Below are 14,697 nucleotides of genomic sequence, written 5' to 3' on the forward strand. Positions count from 1 at the left end.
CACTTTTTTTAATAAAAAAATTAAACAACAGTAAAGTTAGCCCAATTTTTTTTTATATTGTGTAAGATGATGTTGCGCCGAGTAAATTGATACCCAACATGACACGCTTCCAAATTGCGCCCGCTCGTGGAATGGCGTCAAACTTTTACCCTTAAAAATCTCCATAGGCGACGTTTAAAAAAATATATAAGTTGCATGTTTTGAGTTACAGAGGAGGTCTAGGGCTAGAATTATTGCTTTCGCTCTAACGATTGCGGCGATACCTCACTTGTGTGGTTTGAACACCATTTTCATATGCGGGCGCTACTCACGTATGCGTTTGCTTCTGCGCGCGAGCTCATCGGGACGGGGCGCTTTAAAAAAAAAATATTTTGTTTTATTTATTTTACTTTATTTTATTTATTTGTTCACACTGTTTAAAAAAAAAGGGTCACTTTTTTATTCCTAGTAATAGAAAAAAGCATGACAGGTTCTCTTAAATATGAGATCTGGGGTCAAAAAGACCTCAGATCTCATAGTTACACTAAGATGCAAAAAAAAATATGTCATTTGAAAAAATTACAACAACAAAAAATGTGCCTTTAAGACGTATGGGCGGAAGTGACGTTTGCCCTGCTATGGTATGAAGACGATAGGGGGAGAAGGATACAGGAGCAGAGAGGAGAGACGGCAGGGCTGCGGATGACAGAGGCACATAAACTGACCACGGTGTCAGGGCTCAGCAGTCACGATTACCGTGGTCAGTTTACAGAGGGGAGGGGAGAAACTGGCAGGATCAGCCATTTTTTTTAGGTGTTACACGGGTTCAAATGACACAGGACAAGCACTGTGTCATATAACATGCTTTAACCACTTAAGGATCAGAAGGATTTACCCCCTTAATGACAAGGCCATTTTTTTGCGATACGGCACTGCGTTGCTTTAACTGACAATTGCGCAGTCATGCAATGTTGTACCCAAACAAAATTTATGTCCTTTTTTCCCACTAATAGACCTTTCTTTTGATGGTATTTGATCACCTCTGCGTTTTTTTTTTTTTTTTGCGCTATAAATAAAAAAAATAGCGACTATTTCGTTTTTTTAAAAAAGCTATATTTTTTTACTTTTTGCTGTAATAAATATCCCCAAAAAATATAAAACAACAAATTTCATCCTCAGTTTAGGCAGATGTATATTCTTCTACATATTTTTGGTAAAAAAAAAAAAAAATCGCAATAAGTGTATATTGATTGGTTTGCGCAAAAGTTAGAGCCTCTACAAAATAGGGGATAGATTTATGGCATTTTTTATTATTATTTTTTTACTAGTAGCAGCGGTGCTCTGCGATTTTTAGCACCAGTCTAAAGGAGCCCTTCCATAGTTTTCTGGTCACATGTGTAATAAGCCTAGAAGTCCCCAGTGTACATGTGTGTGGCCATATCCCAGTGCACATGTGTGTGGCCATATCCCAGTCAGTATATATATATATATTTTTTTAAAAAGCTTTATTTAAAACTTCACATATATACATAGTCACATTTCAAGAAAAAATTATATAAGTACAGTAGTGGTGTAGCCTGGCCCGCCCCCCTCCTGTCCCATACACGGCTCCGCACACTACCTTTTGTTGCTGAGATTTGTGAGGAGAGACCACAGCACACCGGAGAGGAGGGGGGGATGCTCACTTTTCCCACCAGCCCACTGAGAGGTTCACACTTGTTTGGTCTCAGGCGGTGTGTGTGTGAATTCCTGTGTGTGTCGTCAAGGAGGCGGACAGAATGTGTGAGGGAGGGCTATGTTTTTGTGAAGCGGCTCCCCCCGTGTGAACTCTGTGGACTAGTCCGGAGTCCCAGGCTGCTGTGTGCCCGCAGAGTGCTGTGAAGTTGTACAGAGAGGAGAGCCCGGGGCTGAGCGGAGGAGATGAGGGGGGATAATACACTGGGTACATTACATGGGACATACACACTATGTACATGCTGAGGAGGAGGATATCCGTACAGAGCTGACTCTCCACCATGGAGGCTGACGAGGCAGCGGCCAGTCCGTCCCAGGCTGAGGAGGACACCCAGAGTGACTCGTTCTCCAGGATCTGGACAGATGTCATGGGAATGCTGGTGAGTCCGGGCAGGGGGACCCCCTCATCGCTGTGCCCCCACTCATCGCTGTGTCCCCCCCAAATCGCTGTGCCTCCCCCTAATCGCTGTGTCCCCCCACTAATCGCTGTGCCCCCACTCATCGCTGTGTCCCCCCTAATCGATGTCCCCCCCCCCTCATCGCTGTGTCCCCCCCCCCCCCCTCAGCCCCCCTCATCGCTGTCCTCGCTGTGTCCCCCCCTCATCGCTGTGTCCCCCCCTCATCGCTGTGTCCCCCCCTCATCGCTGTGCCCCCACTCATCGCTGTGTCCCCCCTAATCGCTGTGTCCTCCCCTAATCGATGTCCCCCCCCCCTCATCGCTGTGTCCCCCCCCTCAGCCCCCCTTCATCGCTGTGTCCCCCCTTCATCGCTGTGTCCCCCCTTCATCGCTGTGTCCCCCCTTCATTGCTGTGTCCCCCCCTAATCGATGTGTCGCCCCCCCTTATCAATGTGTCGCCCCCCCCCTTATCGATGTGTCGTCCCCCCCCTTATCGATGTGTCGTCGTCCCCCTTATCAATGTGTCGTCCCCCCCTTATCGATGTGTCGTATACCCCTCATCGCTGTGTCCCCTGCACTCCATCCAACCACTGCTATAATGAAGGTGCTCACTGCTCAGAGGGAGACATGGATGGGAAGACCTCTCCTCTCACATCTGTGCTTGCCCAATGTTTAGGTTTCTTTTATTTACTTTTCTTTACACTAAATCACTCATGTTTACATTTCTCTCCTGCAATATATGCGACAAATTAAAAAAAAAAAATTAAATTAAAATGTATGTTTTATAATTTTGTTTTTGTTTTGTTTTTGTTTTTTTTTTGTGTTATTTAAATAAAGTCAAGAAGGTTCAAGTTACTTTTGACCTGTCAGTGTCCCGTTGCAGAGATTTCTCCCTGCTTCCTGTCCCGGAGACACAACAGGAAATAAGAAGAGCGCTCTCCAAATGAGGGGCTTTCTCTTATACTTGACCTTCACTTATTATTATTATACAGGATTCATACCGCGCCAACAGTTTGCACAGCTCTTTACAATATAAAGGGACAAAATACGGCAACAATACAATTCAATACAAGAGGGTTAGGAGGGCCATGCTTCTGGGAGCTTAATCTAATATTTGTTGTACTGGTGACACGAATAGGTCCTTCCTCCTCCCCCTAGTGACATGAATAGGTCCTCCCCCCCCCCCCCCCGGTGACACATATAGGTCCTTCCTCTCCCCCCTAGTGACACGAATAGGTCCTCCCCCCCCCCCCCCCCGGTGACACATATAGGTCCTTCCTCTCCCCCCTAGTGACACGAATAGGTCCTTCCTCCTCCCCCCTAGTGACGTGAATGGTGTCAGGAGGAGAGAGACCTAGGTGATAATGAAGGTCTCAGGAGGGACAGTGGTCACCAGGACTGAGAGAAGATGAATGCCACTTATGTACATTTTAGGCAGTTCTTGAGCTGCAAATATTCAGTTATATATACAGCAGTGATTGTAACTTGTCCATTACAATTCAAGATGTCTTGTGATGCATGACAGTGACATGCAGCTACCTAAAGAGATACAGAAAGATACATTTCATATTCACAAGTTGGATTTATTACTAAGTATCGTGAACAAAGAGCCAAAAAGTAGTCCTGGGCAGCCGCACACCCATACAACACCTTTATTCTTAGTTTAAAATCCAAAAGTAGTCAGTCCATACTGTACAGAAGAAGGGACAGACGGCTTACGCGTTTCACACCGCGGGTTGGTGCTTCGCAGGTGCAATGTCAAGTGTTTTGTCTATTGTGGTCATCAGGATATTTGTATGTTGTTTATACGTCTCTCATAGCAGTTTGTTTAACAATCTTGTCGGAATGATTCTAAACACTTGTGGTAATGTTACAAGGTTTGTGCTCTTGCTGTGTGTGTGTGTGTACAGGGAGTGCAGAATTAATAGGCAAGTTGTATTTTTGAGGATTCATTTTATTATTGAACAACAACCATGTTCTCAATGAACCCAAAAAACTCATTAATATCAAAGCTGAATATTTTTGGAAGTAGTTTTTAGTTTGTTTTTAGTTTTAGCTATTTTAGGGGGATATCTGTGTGTGCAGGTGACTATTACTGTGCATAATTATTAGGCAACTTAACAAAAAACAAATATATACCCATTTCAATTATTTATTTTTACCAGTGAAACCAATATAACATCTCAACATTCACAAATACACATTTCTGACATTTAAAAACAAAACAAAAACAAATCAGTGACCAATATAGCCACCTTTCTTTGCAAGGACACTCAAAAGCCTGCCATCCATGGATTCTGTCAGTGTTTTGATCTGTTCACCATCAACATTGCGTGCAGCAGCAACCACAGCCTCCCAGACACTGTTCAGAGAGGTGTACTGTTTTCCCTCCTTGTAAATCTCACATTTGATGATGGACCACAGGTTCTCAATGGGGTTCAGATCAGGTGAACAAGGAGGCCATGTCATTAGTTTTTCTTCTTTTATACCCTTTCTTGCCAGCCACGCTGTGGAGTACTTGGACGCGTGTGATGGAGCATTGTCCTGCATGAAAATCATGTTTTTCTTGAAGGATGCAGACTTCTTCCTGTACCACTGCTTGAAGAAGGTGTCTTCCAGAAACTGGCAGTAGGACTGGGAGTTGAGCTTGACTCCATCCTCAACCCGAAAAGGCCCCACAAGCTTATCTTTGATGATACCAGCCCAAACCAGTACTCCACCACCACCTTGCTGGCGTCTGAGTCGGACTGGAGCTCTCTGCCCTTTACCAATCCAGCCACGGGCTCTTCCATCTGGCCCATCAAGACTCACTCTCATTTCATCAGTCCATAAAACCTTAGAAAAATCAGTCTTGAGATATTTCTTGGCCCAGTCTTGACGTTTCAGCTTGTGTGTCTTGTTCAGTGGTGGTCGTCTTTCAGCCTTTCTTACCTTGGCCATGTCTCTGAGTATTGCACACCTTGTGCTTTTGGGCACTCCAGTGATGTTGCAGCTCTGAAATATGGCCAAACTGGTGGCAAGTGGCATCTTGGCAGCTGCACGCTTGACTTTTCTCAGTTCATGGGCAGTTATTTTGCGCCTTGGTTTTTCCACACACTTCTTGCGACCCTGTTGACTATTTTGAATGAAACGCTTGATTGTTCAATGATCACGCTTCAGAAGCTTTGCAATTTTAAGAGTGCTGCATCCCTCTGCAAGATATCTCATTATTTTTGACTTTTCTGAGCCTGTCAAGTCCTTCTTTTGACCCATTTTGCCAAAGGAAAGGAAGTTGACTAATAATTATGCACACCTGATATAGGGTGTTGATGTCATTAGACCACACCCCTTCTCATTACAGAGATGTACATCACCTAATATGCTTAATTGGTAGTAGGCTTTCGAGCCTATACAGCTTGGAGTAAGACAACATGCATAAAGAGGATGATGTGGTCAAAATACTCATTTGCCTAATAATTCTGCACTCCCTGTATATGTGTGTGTGTGTGTGTGTGTATATATATATATATATAAAATAAATGAGTGTATGTTCCCAGAGTTTGGTTTGTGTGAGATACTGTATATGCAGCTGTGAGAAGAAGTTTGGGAACTCTTAGGATTTTCTAAATAAATGGCCCTGTAAAGTGGTCTGATCTATATCTTCGTCATAATAACAGGTTCTCATTTAACACAATGTTGCCATAACTTGACTGAACAGCACCCAGGTTCATTTTAACTATTAAATATTAACTGTTTTATTAAATATTAATTGAAATAATATATATGTATGTATGTATGTATGTGTGTTATTATTATTAATATATATATATATATATATATATATATATATATATATATATATATATATATATATATATATATATATATATATATATATATATATATATATAGCTTATAACGAAGGGTTCGGCAGTTAAAATTAATAAAACAGTATTTATTAATATTCAATAAAACAGTATTTATTAATAGTATTTAACATTTAAATATTATATAGTTTAATAAATATTAACTATTACATATTAACTGTTTTCAGACCTTAACTTAAATATGAATACTGTTGTACTAAATATGAATTTACATGTTAAATATTGTTTTATTGAATATTAATTTAAATATTAATAAATACTGTTTATTCATTTTGACTGTCGAACCCTTCGTTTGTTATTGGCTCTATACAAATGCTCCTAATCAAACCTGCAATTGGGTTAAGCTGGCTATATACTAGTCCAATTGCATTGGAAATTTTTCTAATTAAGAACATTTATCTAATTTTTCTTATTGCTGGTCGGGTTAAATCGACGCAAATTTTTTACCCATTTTGATGAGAAAATTCAAAGGAGCAGTATGGAAAGTTTTCTCAAATTAATACATTATAAATTGCAGTAAGAGCCGGTTCACACAGGGCGACTCAGCCACCTGACAAGTCGCCCTCCGCTCTGTTCAATGGAACCGTTCCAATAGGAGCGACTCAAGTCGCTCCGACTTAGAAAAAGGTTCTTGCACGAGTTTGGGGGCGACTCGGGGTGACTTGCATTGACTTCTATACAGAAGTCATTTTGCAAGTCGCCTCTGATGTCGTCTTGAGATCGCCTTGCCGAGTCGCCCCCAAAGTCTGTGTGAACCGGGTCTTAGACCCCTTTCACACTGAATCGTTTTTACAGCGTTTTAGAGTTAAAAATAGCGCTATTAAAATGCTCATAAAACGCTCTCCATGCATCTCAATGGACCCTTTCACACGGAGTTCTGCAAGCAGCATCTCTGGAGCAGCTTTTGGGCGCTGAAAAAAACGCTCCAAAAACGCCCCTCTCCATTGAAATGAATTGAAAGTGCTGTAAAAACACCTTACCCTTTCACACTGAGGCACTGCAAAAACGCCCTAAAATGTTAGGGTCTTAGCGGTGCTTTACCAGCACATTGGGATTGCAGACAAGGCTTCACTCGAATAACGCTCGAAAAACGCCCCAGTGTGAAAGGGGCCTGAATGATAAGCCCATGCATTTCAATATCAAATGTTAAAAACAAACAGAATAAAATACTTTCGACCAACATTCCTCAAGTCATCAAATATGCTGACAATTTTCGTAGAAATGTTCAAAAAGCTACTGGTGTATGGCCAGCTTTAGGGTGTATAATTTGTGTTTTGTCTTATGTGACTGGCCTCCTGCAGTGTATGGAGCAGCATATAGATGGTGCTGAGGTCAGAATTTTGGCTTGGCCTTTATGAAATGCAGAATTTCTTCAGTTTTTGCAACTTTGTTATTGTTTTCTACCTTGTCCTGTTGTGTGACTGAACTTCTAAGAGTCCTTTCAGAGGAAGCAGTGTGCATTACGATCAGCGAGGTATCTGTGAGCACATCCCCTGCTGAATCGGAGCAGATTGGATGCCACTTTTGTGACGCCTGTGCCCATTCAGTATTTTCCTGCGTTTTGTAATAAACCCATGTTAGGGCTATGGACAGGCAGATGTAAACGGGCAAGCATCTGTTCACATCTTTTTACCTGTGATCCATCACATTTAGGTCTGAAAAGACAAAAGGACTCAAACTTTTACCTTTTGTTTTTCTTTTTTTCCAGACCGAGACAGACCCTGAGACCCCATTCACACCTGAGCGTTTTGTAGCTTGAAGCCTGAAGCTACAAAACGCTGGAGGGGAAAAAATCTATTATTCTCTATGGAGATGGTTCACATCTCCACTCCAAAACGCCTGAAGCCAGAAGCTCCAAAACGCCTGAAGCTCAAACAAGTTCTGGGACTTTTTTATTTTTTAGGCAGATTTGGGCATTTTTCTGCTTTTTTACATTGGTGAACTTTTGACCTGTACAAAATCACGGTAAAAACGCAGCAAAATCGCACGACTTTTTGCCTGAAAACGCTATGCTCAGGTGTGAGAGGGGCCTTAGGGTTGTCTGATGTAAACGGATACACAAACGTTTACATCTGCCTGACCATAGACTAACATTGAGCTTTTTTATTATGTATATGCTATGATTTTTGTGGTGATTCACGTTTTTAATCAAATTGGCCAAAGAAAAGTGTAGGAAACGCAAAACTGCGGTAAAAACGCACTGTATTTTTTGAGCAGCTTTTTCATTGAAGTCTATGGAACCAAAAAAAAGCCTAGATGCAAACATGTCCCATAAGAAACCATGTTAAAAGGACTGTAGGGCATTTTCTGCAAAAAGCACCAAACGCACATAGGTGTGAATCAGGCCTTATGCGCATTTAGAAGCATCACCATTTTATGAGCATTTTTTTTCCAAAATCCCACCCTTTGGTTATCTTTGTCCACAATGCATTGCAAAATAGTTAAAGGGTAACTCCACTTTTGTAGGGGGGGGGGGGGAAATAAAGAAAATCAATATAGCTATACCTTTCCTTATCAATCTGCAGCTCTGTAATTTTCTGTAAAGTGCAATGCAATATGGCTACCTGGAGGTGTTCTGTATACAGGATGCCCCCCCCCCCCCCGATATATAATTTCCTGGTTGTGTGATTGGCTCACCAATTTTCCCAGAAGTCTAGACTAAGATACAAGTCGGATATCAGGCATCCCTGCAACAAAAATATCATTATTGGTGAGATACTCCCTATAGGAAATCATGTCTAAAGGGGTGCATACCCAGCAGCTTTCCTCATTAGAGCCCTGTAGGTGCCGCAGCTGGTTGATAATTATGAAACCACTCCCATTAGACTCACTTTCCCACTTGGATACAGACAAACGCACAGGGATTTCTTCAGAATAATAAACGTTCGGACTCTTCAACAAAGTTTGTTCAAATCCTTGTAATGTACCTAGAAAATCCAGAGGGGAATGTTTTGTGAGAGCAGTGAGAGGGCACTGTGTTTAACAGAGAGCTATCTGTCTTTTCTGGTTGCATTATTTAGGGATCCAGTCTTCAACAAGATCGGCAAAATACTCCTCAATGATTCTGTTTTGGAGGGAGAGAATTAGATGAGAAAAAAAAGTCCTTGCACTATTTTCTGTGCGAATCCAATGCGAGTTCAGCCATACAACTGTATGGCCTTACATTGCTCAGAAATTGCATGTGATCGGCACCTGCGGTGCGGGTGGGAATCGTATGCAATCTCTGAGATTGCGCTAGTGTGAACTTGGGCTCAATGATCTTCTGGAGAGGCTGCAACCCGGTCCAACTCACACAGACACCCAGATGAAGAGGTGTGTCACCTGAGGAATGTCTCCTGGTGACACTCAGGTATGTAATTATATAAAAGTCGCGCATTTGAACTATGTACTGCAAAGCGGCTTGTACTTCTTCTCCGCCATTCAGTTGTATGTGGGGAATGCTATAAAATTAGTGCTTAGTGCGTGTTACATAACTTCTTCATTGACAAGGAGCGAGCCTCTAGCCATCCACTGAACCTACAACGCTCATGTTCTAAACATTAGAAACTAGTTTGTTATTTTTTTTTTTTTTCTGAGATGGTCAATTGGCCTTTAAAGATCAATATATTTACTTTAAGGTATTTTGCCACACGCACATGTAACGTAAAAAAGAAATGGACAAGTTTCTTTTCAACCCGATCATTAAAACGGCCTTGCCTACACACGATCGTGAACAAAAAAAAATGCCCTATCAAAGCGCGGTGACGTACAACACGTACGACGGCACTATAAAGGAGAAGTGCCATGCGGATGGCACCACCCTTTGGGCTGCTTTAGCTGATTCCGTGTTGGTAAAAGATGATTTGCGCTTTTCAGTCTGTTACAGCGTGATGAATGTGCTTACTCCATTACGAACGCTAGTTTTACCCGTCTCATAACTTGCTTCTGAACATGCGTTTTTTTTTCTTCACATCATTAAAGCCCACACACGACCATTTACGACGTAAAAAACGTCAACGTTAAAAACGACGTGAAAAATTAGAGCATGTTCGAAATTTTTAATGCCCATTTTTTACATCGTGAAAAATGCTCTGGAGCCCACAGACGATCGTTTTTAATGACATAAAAAAAAAAATGTAATTTTTTACAACCCGAAAAACGGTCGTGTGTACACGGCATTAGCCTATTTCTGACATTTGTTGCTTACAAGTTAAAATCCGTATTTTTGCTAGAAAATTACTTAGAACCCCCAAACATTTTATTTATTTATTTATTGTGTGTGTGTGTATGTATGTATGTATGTATGTATGTATGTATGTATGTATGTATGTATGTATGTATGTATGTATATATATATATATATATATATATATATATATATATATAGTAGAGAATAAAATGGCGAATGTGGCAATATTTTGTCACACAGTATTTGTGCAGCCGTCTTTCAAACGCATCCCTTGTGACAGTAATAGGTGGTGACAGGTACCCTTTATTGAGGGATCGGACATCTAAAAGACCCCCGATCACTCCTTTGCACTTCAAAGTATTAAGATCGCTAAAAAACCTGTGATTCTGAATACTGTATTTTTTTAAACTGGCACCGTTGGCAGCCGACTAAAGCGGAAGTGATGTCTGTTTACATACAGAAGACTGCAACAAAGCTTTTTGCGGCTGGGCTTTTGTCAACACATTCACTGTTAAAGGGTTGCATAATGCCCGGGACATACAGTTCCAGGCACCTGGCAGACAGTTAATTTTTTTTTCTACATTTAGCTTTGCTGTGGGCAAGCAGCAGGACTCATTTTTCAGGTGGAAGCTCCACTGCCACCTGATCGCTTTCACACACATCGGTAAAGTGCCCCCCCCCCCCCCCCCCATGTAACCCAGGCTCCAATCTGCAGGCTGGAGACCAGCAAATTGAGTCTCCGCAGGGTAGAGGGGAGGAGAGTGAACACGCATCCGCTCTCCTCCCCATCTTGTTTCTGACCTGGAACCAATGTGTATGACGTCACTTCTGGGTCCCCGTCAACTGTTACCCTGACCAGCATGGCTGGGAAGGAACGTAATGCAGTGTGATCTGCATAACATTCAGTGATTTCAAGTAAAACAAATAAATGAATTGTAGCAAATAAAAGTTACACCCAATCACATAAAATTTTTGAGCCTCCCCCCACATATACGCATGTGTAAATGTAAACGCACGCATACTGTAGGGGTGCCTACACATAAAAACATTGATTGTGATATACATGTTACATATCGCTACGTATGTGCACAGACTGTCTCCTAACTTTTTTAGCTGGCTCCTCGTTTTAAAGCAAATTTGTCAAGCCGTGTTTTAGGAGCTTACATACTTTTCCATTAGTGACCCTGATTGTTGTAGACATACTTTGTGACAATGCCCAATCATTTACTTCCATGAATTCTGTGACATGTAGTCACTGGGCTGTGAGTAAGCACTGCTGTGTCACACATTTCACAGACCCTGCCTTCTGGACTACAGAGGTGCTTGGAGGAGGAGTTTCAGAAGGCGGAGTCAGTACAGGAATCGCTGCTTGCAGGCAGCAAGGTGGCATGGGATATGTTATCCTTAGAAATTGAACATTAACAGCAGAGAAATGGTAAACAACGGTCAGCAGACAGGCAGAACTCCCCACATGTTGTGAGAATAGAACTCCCTTATGTAAAGCTAAGGCAATATTATATACTATGTTTGTTAGAATGTACCAGATCCCCTCCCATTTTAGAATACATTCTTTTAGAGATTCAGAAACGAAAATTCCTAAGGGACTGTAAACTTCTTTTAAGTGTGTGTAGGAAAAAAACAAACAATATACAGTATCTCACAAAAGTGAGTACACCCCTCACATTTTTGTAAATATTTTATTATCTTTTCATGTGACAATACAGAATACATGACACTTTATTACAATGTAAAGTAGTGAGTGTACAGCTTGTATAACAGTTGTTGTCCCCACAAAATTAACTCGCCACACAGACATTATTGTCTAAACCACTGGCAACAATGGTGAGTATATCCCTAAGTGAAAGTGTCAATATTTTGTGTGGCCACCATTATTTTCTAGCACTGTCTTAACCCTCTTGGGCATGGAATTCACCAGAGATTCACAGGTTGCCACTGGAGTCCTCTTCCCCCTCCTCCATGATGACATGACAGAGGATGCCCCAGTAGGGTTTAGGTCTTAAGACATGCTTCACCTTTACACTCAGCTTCTTTAGCAAGGCAGTGGTCGTCTTGGAGGTGTTTGGGGTCGTCGTTATGTTGGAATACTGCCCTGCGGCCCAGTCTCCAAAAGGGAGGGAATCATGCTCTGCTTCAGTGTGTCACAGTACATGTTGGCATTCATTGTTCCCTCTAGGAACTGGAGCTCCCCAGTGTCGGCAGCACTCATGCAGCCCCAGACCATGACACTCTCACCACCATGCTTGACTGTAGGCAAGACACACTTGTCTTTCTACCCCTCTCCTGGTTGCCACCACTCACACATGACATCTGAACCAAATACGTTTATCTTGGTCTCATCAGACCACAGGGCATGGTTCCAGTAAACCATGTCTGTAGTCCGTTTGTCTTCAGCAAACTATTTGCAGTGGGCTAGATTCAGAAAGGAGTTACGTCGGCGTATCCCCAGATACACTTTTTTTAGGGAGAACATTTGCTTTCTATGCAGCCAACATTTAGGCACGCTAAAAGGATTAAGAAAACCGGATATTGAAGTTGTTGAAATTTCTTCTAGGGGGTCCTGTGAAAATCGTTATGCCCCCAATTGTGGAATCTTTGAACTATTCAAGGAATTCAATGTCTACAGTGTCTTATGTCAGTGCTGCCCAATGCTTTCATGAGTTGCCCTTACGTACAGCAGATGTTCGTGTCGTAAAGTAGGAGCTGTGAAATTTCCTAAAAGCAATAGTCCATTATGTAGTAAGCACCAAATAGCTACATCTGGCTTACAGAAGGCTGTCTTCCATTCAATTAGCCACCATTGTAACAATTATTCTACCATTTCTTTCATAGATGGTACATACAGATATGCTCTTTGAAGGAAGATTGGAAAAAAAGATATAAATGCCTCCTTAAAATTCCCGAAATTCAACAGTCAGTGTATTGTAATGAGTTCTTTTTTAAATCAAGTCAAATGGACACGATAGCAGATAAATATGAGAATATTGTTTGAAAGACAAAAGTAAAAAATAAAAAAGGATACTTACACTAAGACATATGATCTAGCAGACCAAAACCTTATAATCCTAAAACAACATAGAGTTTTGGAGAAAAACTTGTCATCCCATTGGAAATGTTCTAATTTGCAGCATTATCTGCTTCTAAAATATGATTAGATCCTAATCCAAGTCAAATGCCCATGTTTGAACTTGCCACGCTCGGACAGCTAAATCCGCTAGTAAGTGCATGAGCAAGAACTCTCTGCTTTCCCCATAGAAGTCAATGGAAACAAAGAAATTTTTTCCCACATTGACTTCTATTGTATGCAGTACAGCATGTGGCCAGACAAATACTCGGAGACTGCTTGGATGCACTTGGAAACCCTTGGAGAGGGCACCCACACACCTCTGGCCAAATGCGGTACTGCACACCGCAGAGGCTTGAATCCTGCTAATTTTGTGAGACAACACTCGCAAACCGAGTCAGGATTTAAAAAAAATAATTGCTCTTATTGCAAAACGCTCGTTAAACACATTACTCCCAATACAAGGTATTGCTGTATATAGCTGAACTTCTGTCACTTGGACTCATAGTACAGTTATCACGGCGGATCATCCATTCAGAAAATGCCTTGCATTTTTTTCATTGAATGCAGGGCATTTTGTGATTTGAGGAGGGGAGATTATCACATTCATCCAATTCTCCTCCATACTAAATGGACAAGGATACATGATTGTTCTTTCTGCTACAGTTTGTTAAAGGTAATTTTTTAGGTGGCTAATGCCCCATACACACAAGCGGAATTTCCGCCAGCAAAAGTCTAATGTCTAAAAGTCTAAAGTCTAATGTGAGCTTTTCATCGGAAATTCTGACCGTGTGTATGCTCCCATCTAAATTTTCGCCAGCAAAAGTTTGAGAGCAGGTTCTCAATTTTTAAGCCCAAAAAATTCCTATCGGAAAATCTGTTTGTATAGAATTCCGACGGGGGAAAAAAACCACACATGCTTAGAAACAATTTGCATGCTCGGAAGCATTGAACTTCCTTTTCTCGCCTCGTAGTGTTGTACGTCACCGCGTTCTTAATGCTCGAAAGTTTAGAGAACTTTTGTGTGACCGTGTATATGCAAGCCAAGCTTGAGTGAGTGAATAACTTGTATAGCGCTGCAAATGCGAACTGAATCGCCTCAAGGCGCTTATTTCCATCCAGTGTCGTCCTTATCCTTCAGAAGAGATGAGTCTTAAGTTTTTTTTCCTGAAGGCCCGATGGTTTTCTTCCATGCGGGTGTTTGTGGGCAGAGTGGTCCTTGGACTGCAAATCTTCGTTCTCCCTTTGATTTGTAGCGGGACTTGGGGATGTGGAGGAGGTTTTGGTTAGTTGATCGGAGAATGAGATTAGGGGTGTAATTTTCTCACAAGTATTGAGGAGCGTTTCCTTGTGTGCACTTGTGGGTAAGACAGAGGGTCTTGAATGTGATCCTTTCCTTTACGGTTAGGTTAGCCAATGAAGGGTCTTCAGTGACGGGGTGATGGATTCCCATGTTTTTTTCCCCATTACC

General features: G+C 41.7%; 1 protein-coding gene across 5 annotated transcripts in view; it reads left to right on the forward strand.

Annotated features, from left to right (window-relative positions):
- The first annotated feature begins 1,596 nt into the window (after nucleotides 1–1,596).
- The window catches only part of SASH1 (SAM and SH3 domain containing 1), a 257,520-nt gene continuing 244,419 nt past the window's right edge, over nucleotides 1,597–14,697 (forward strand). For 2 of the 5 annotated variants that reach the window (XM_040350581.1, XM_040350582.1), the window contains exon 1: nucleotides 1,597–2,093. In XM_040350581.1, the coding sequence (XP_040206515.1) occupies nucleotides 1,995–2,093 (99 nt within the window). In that variant the 5' untranslated portion in view covers nucleotides 1,597–1,994. The remainder of the gene's footprint in view (nucleotides 2,094–14,697) is intronic. The other 3 variants (XM_040350587.1, XM_040350589.1, XM_040350585.1) reach the window with 2 other exon arrangements.

Source organism: Rana temporaria, chromosome 4 (assembly GCF_905171775.1).
Source record: "Rana temporaria chromosome 4, aRanTem1.1, whole genome shotgun sequence".
Taxonomy (NCBI): Eukaryota; Metazoa; Chordata; class Amphibia; order Anura; family Ranidae; genus Rana; species Rana temporaria.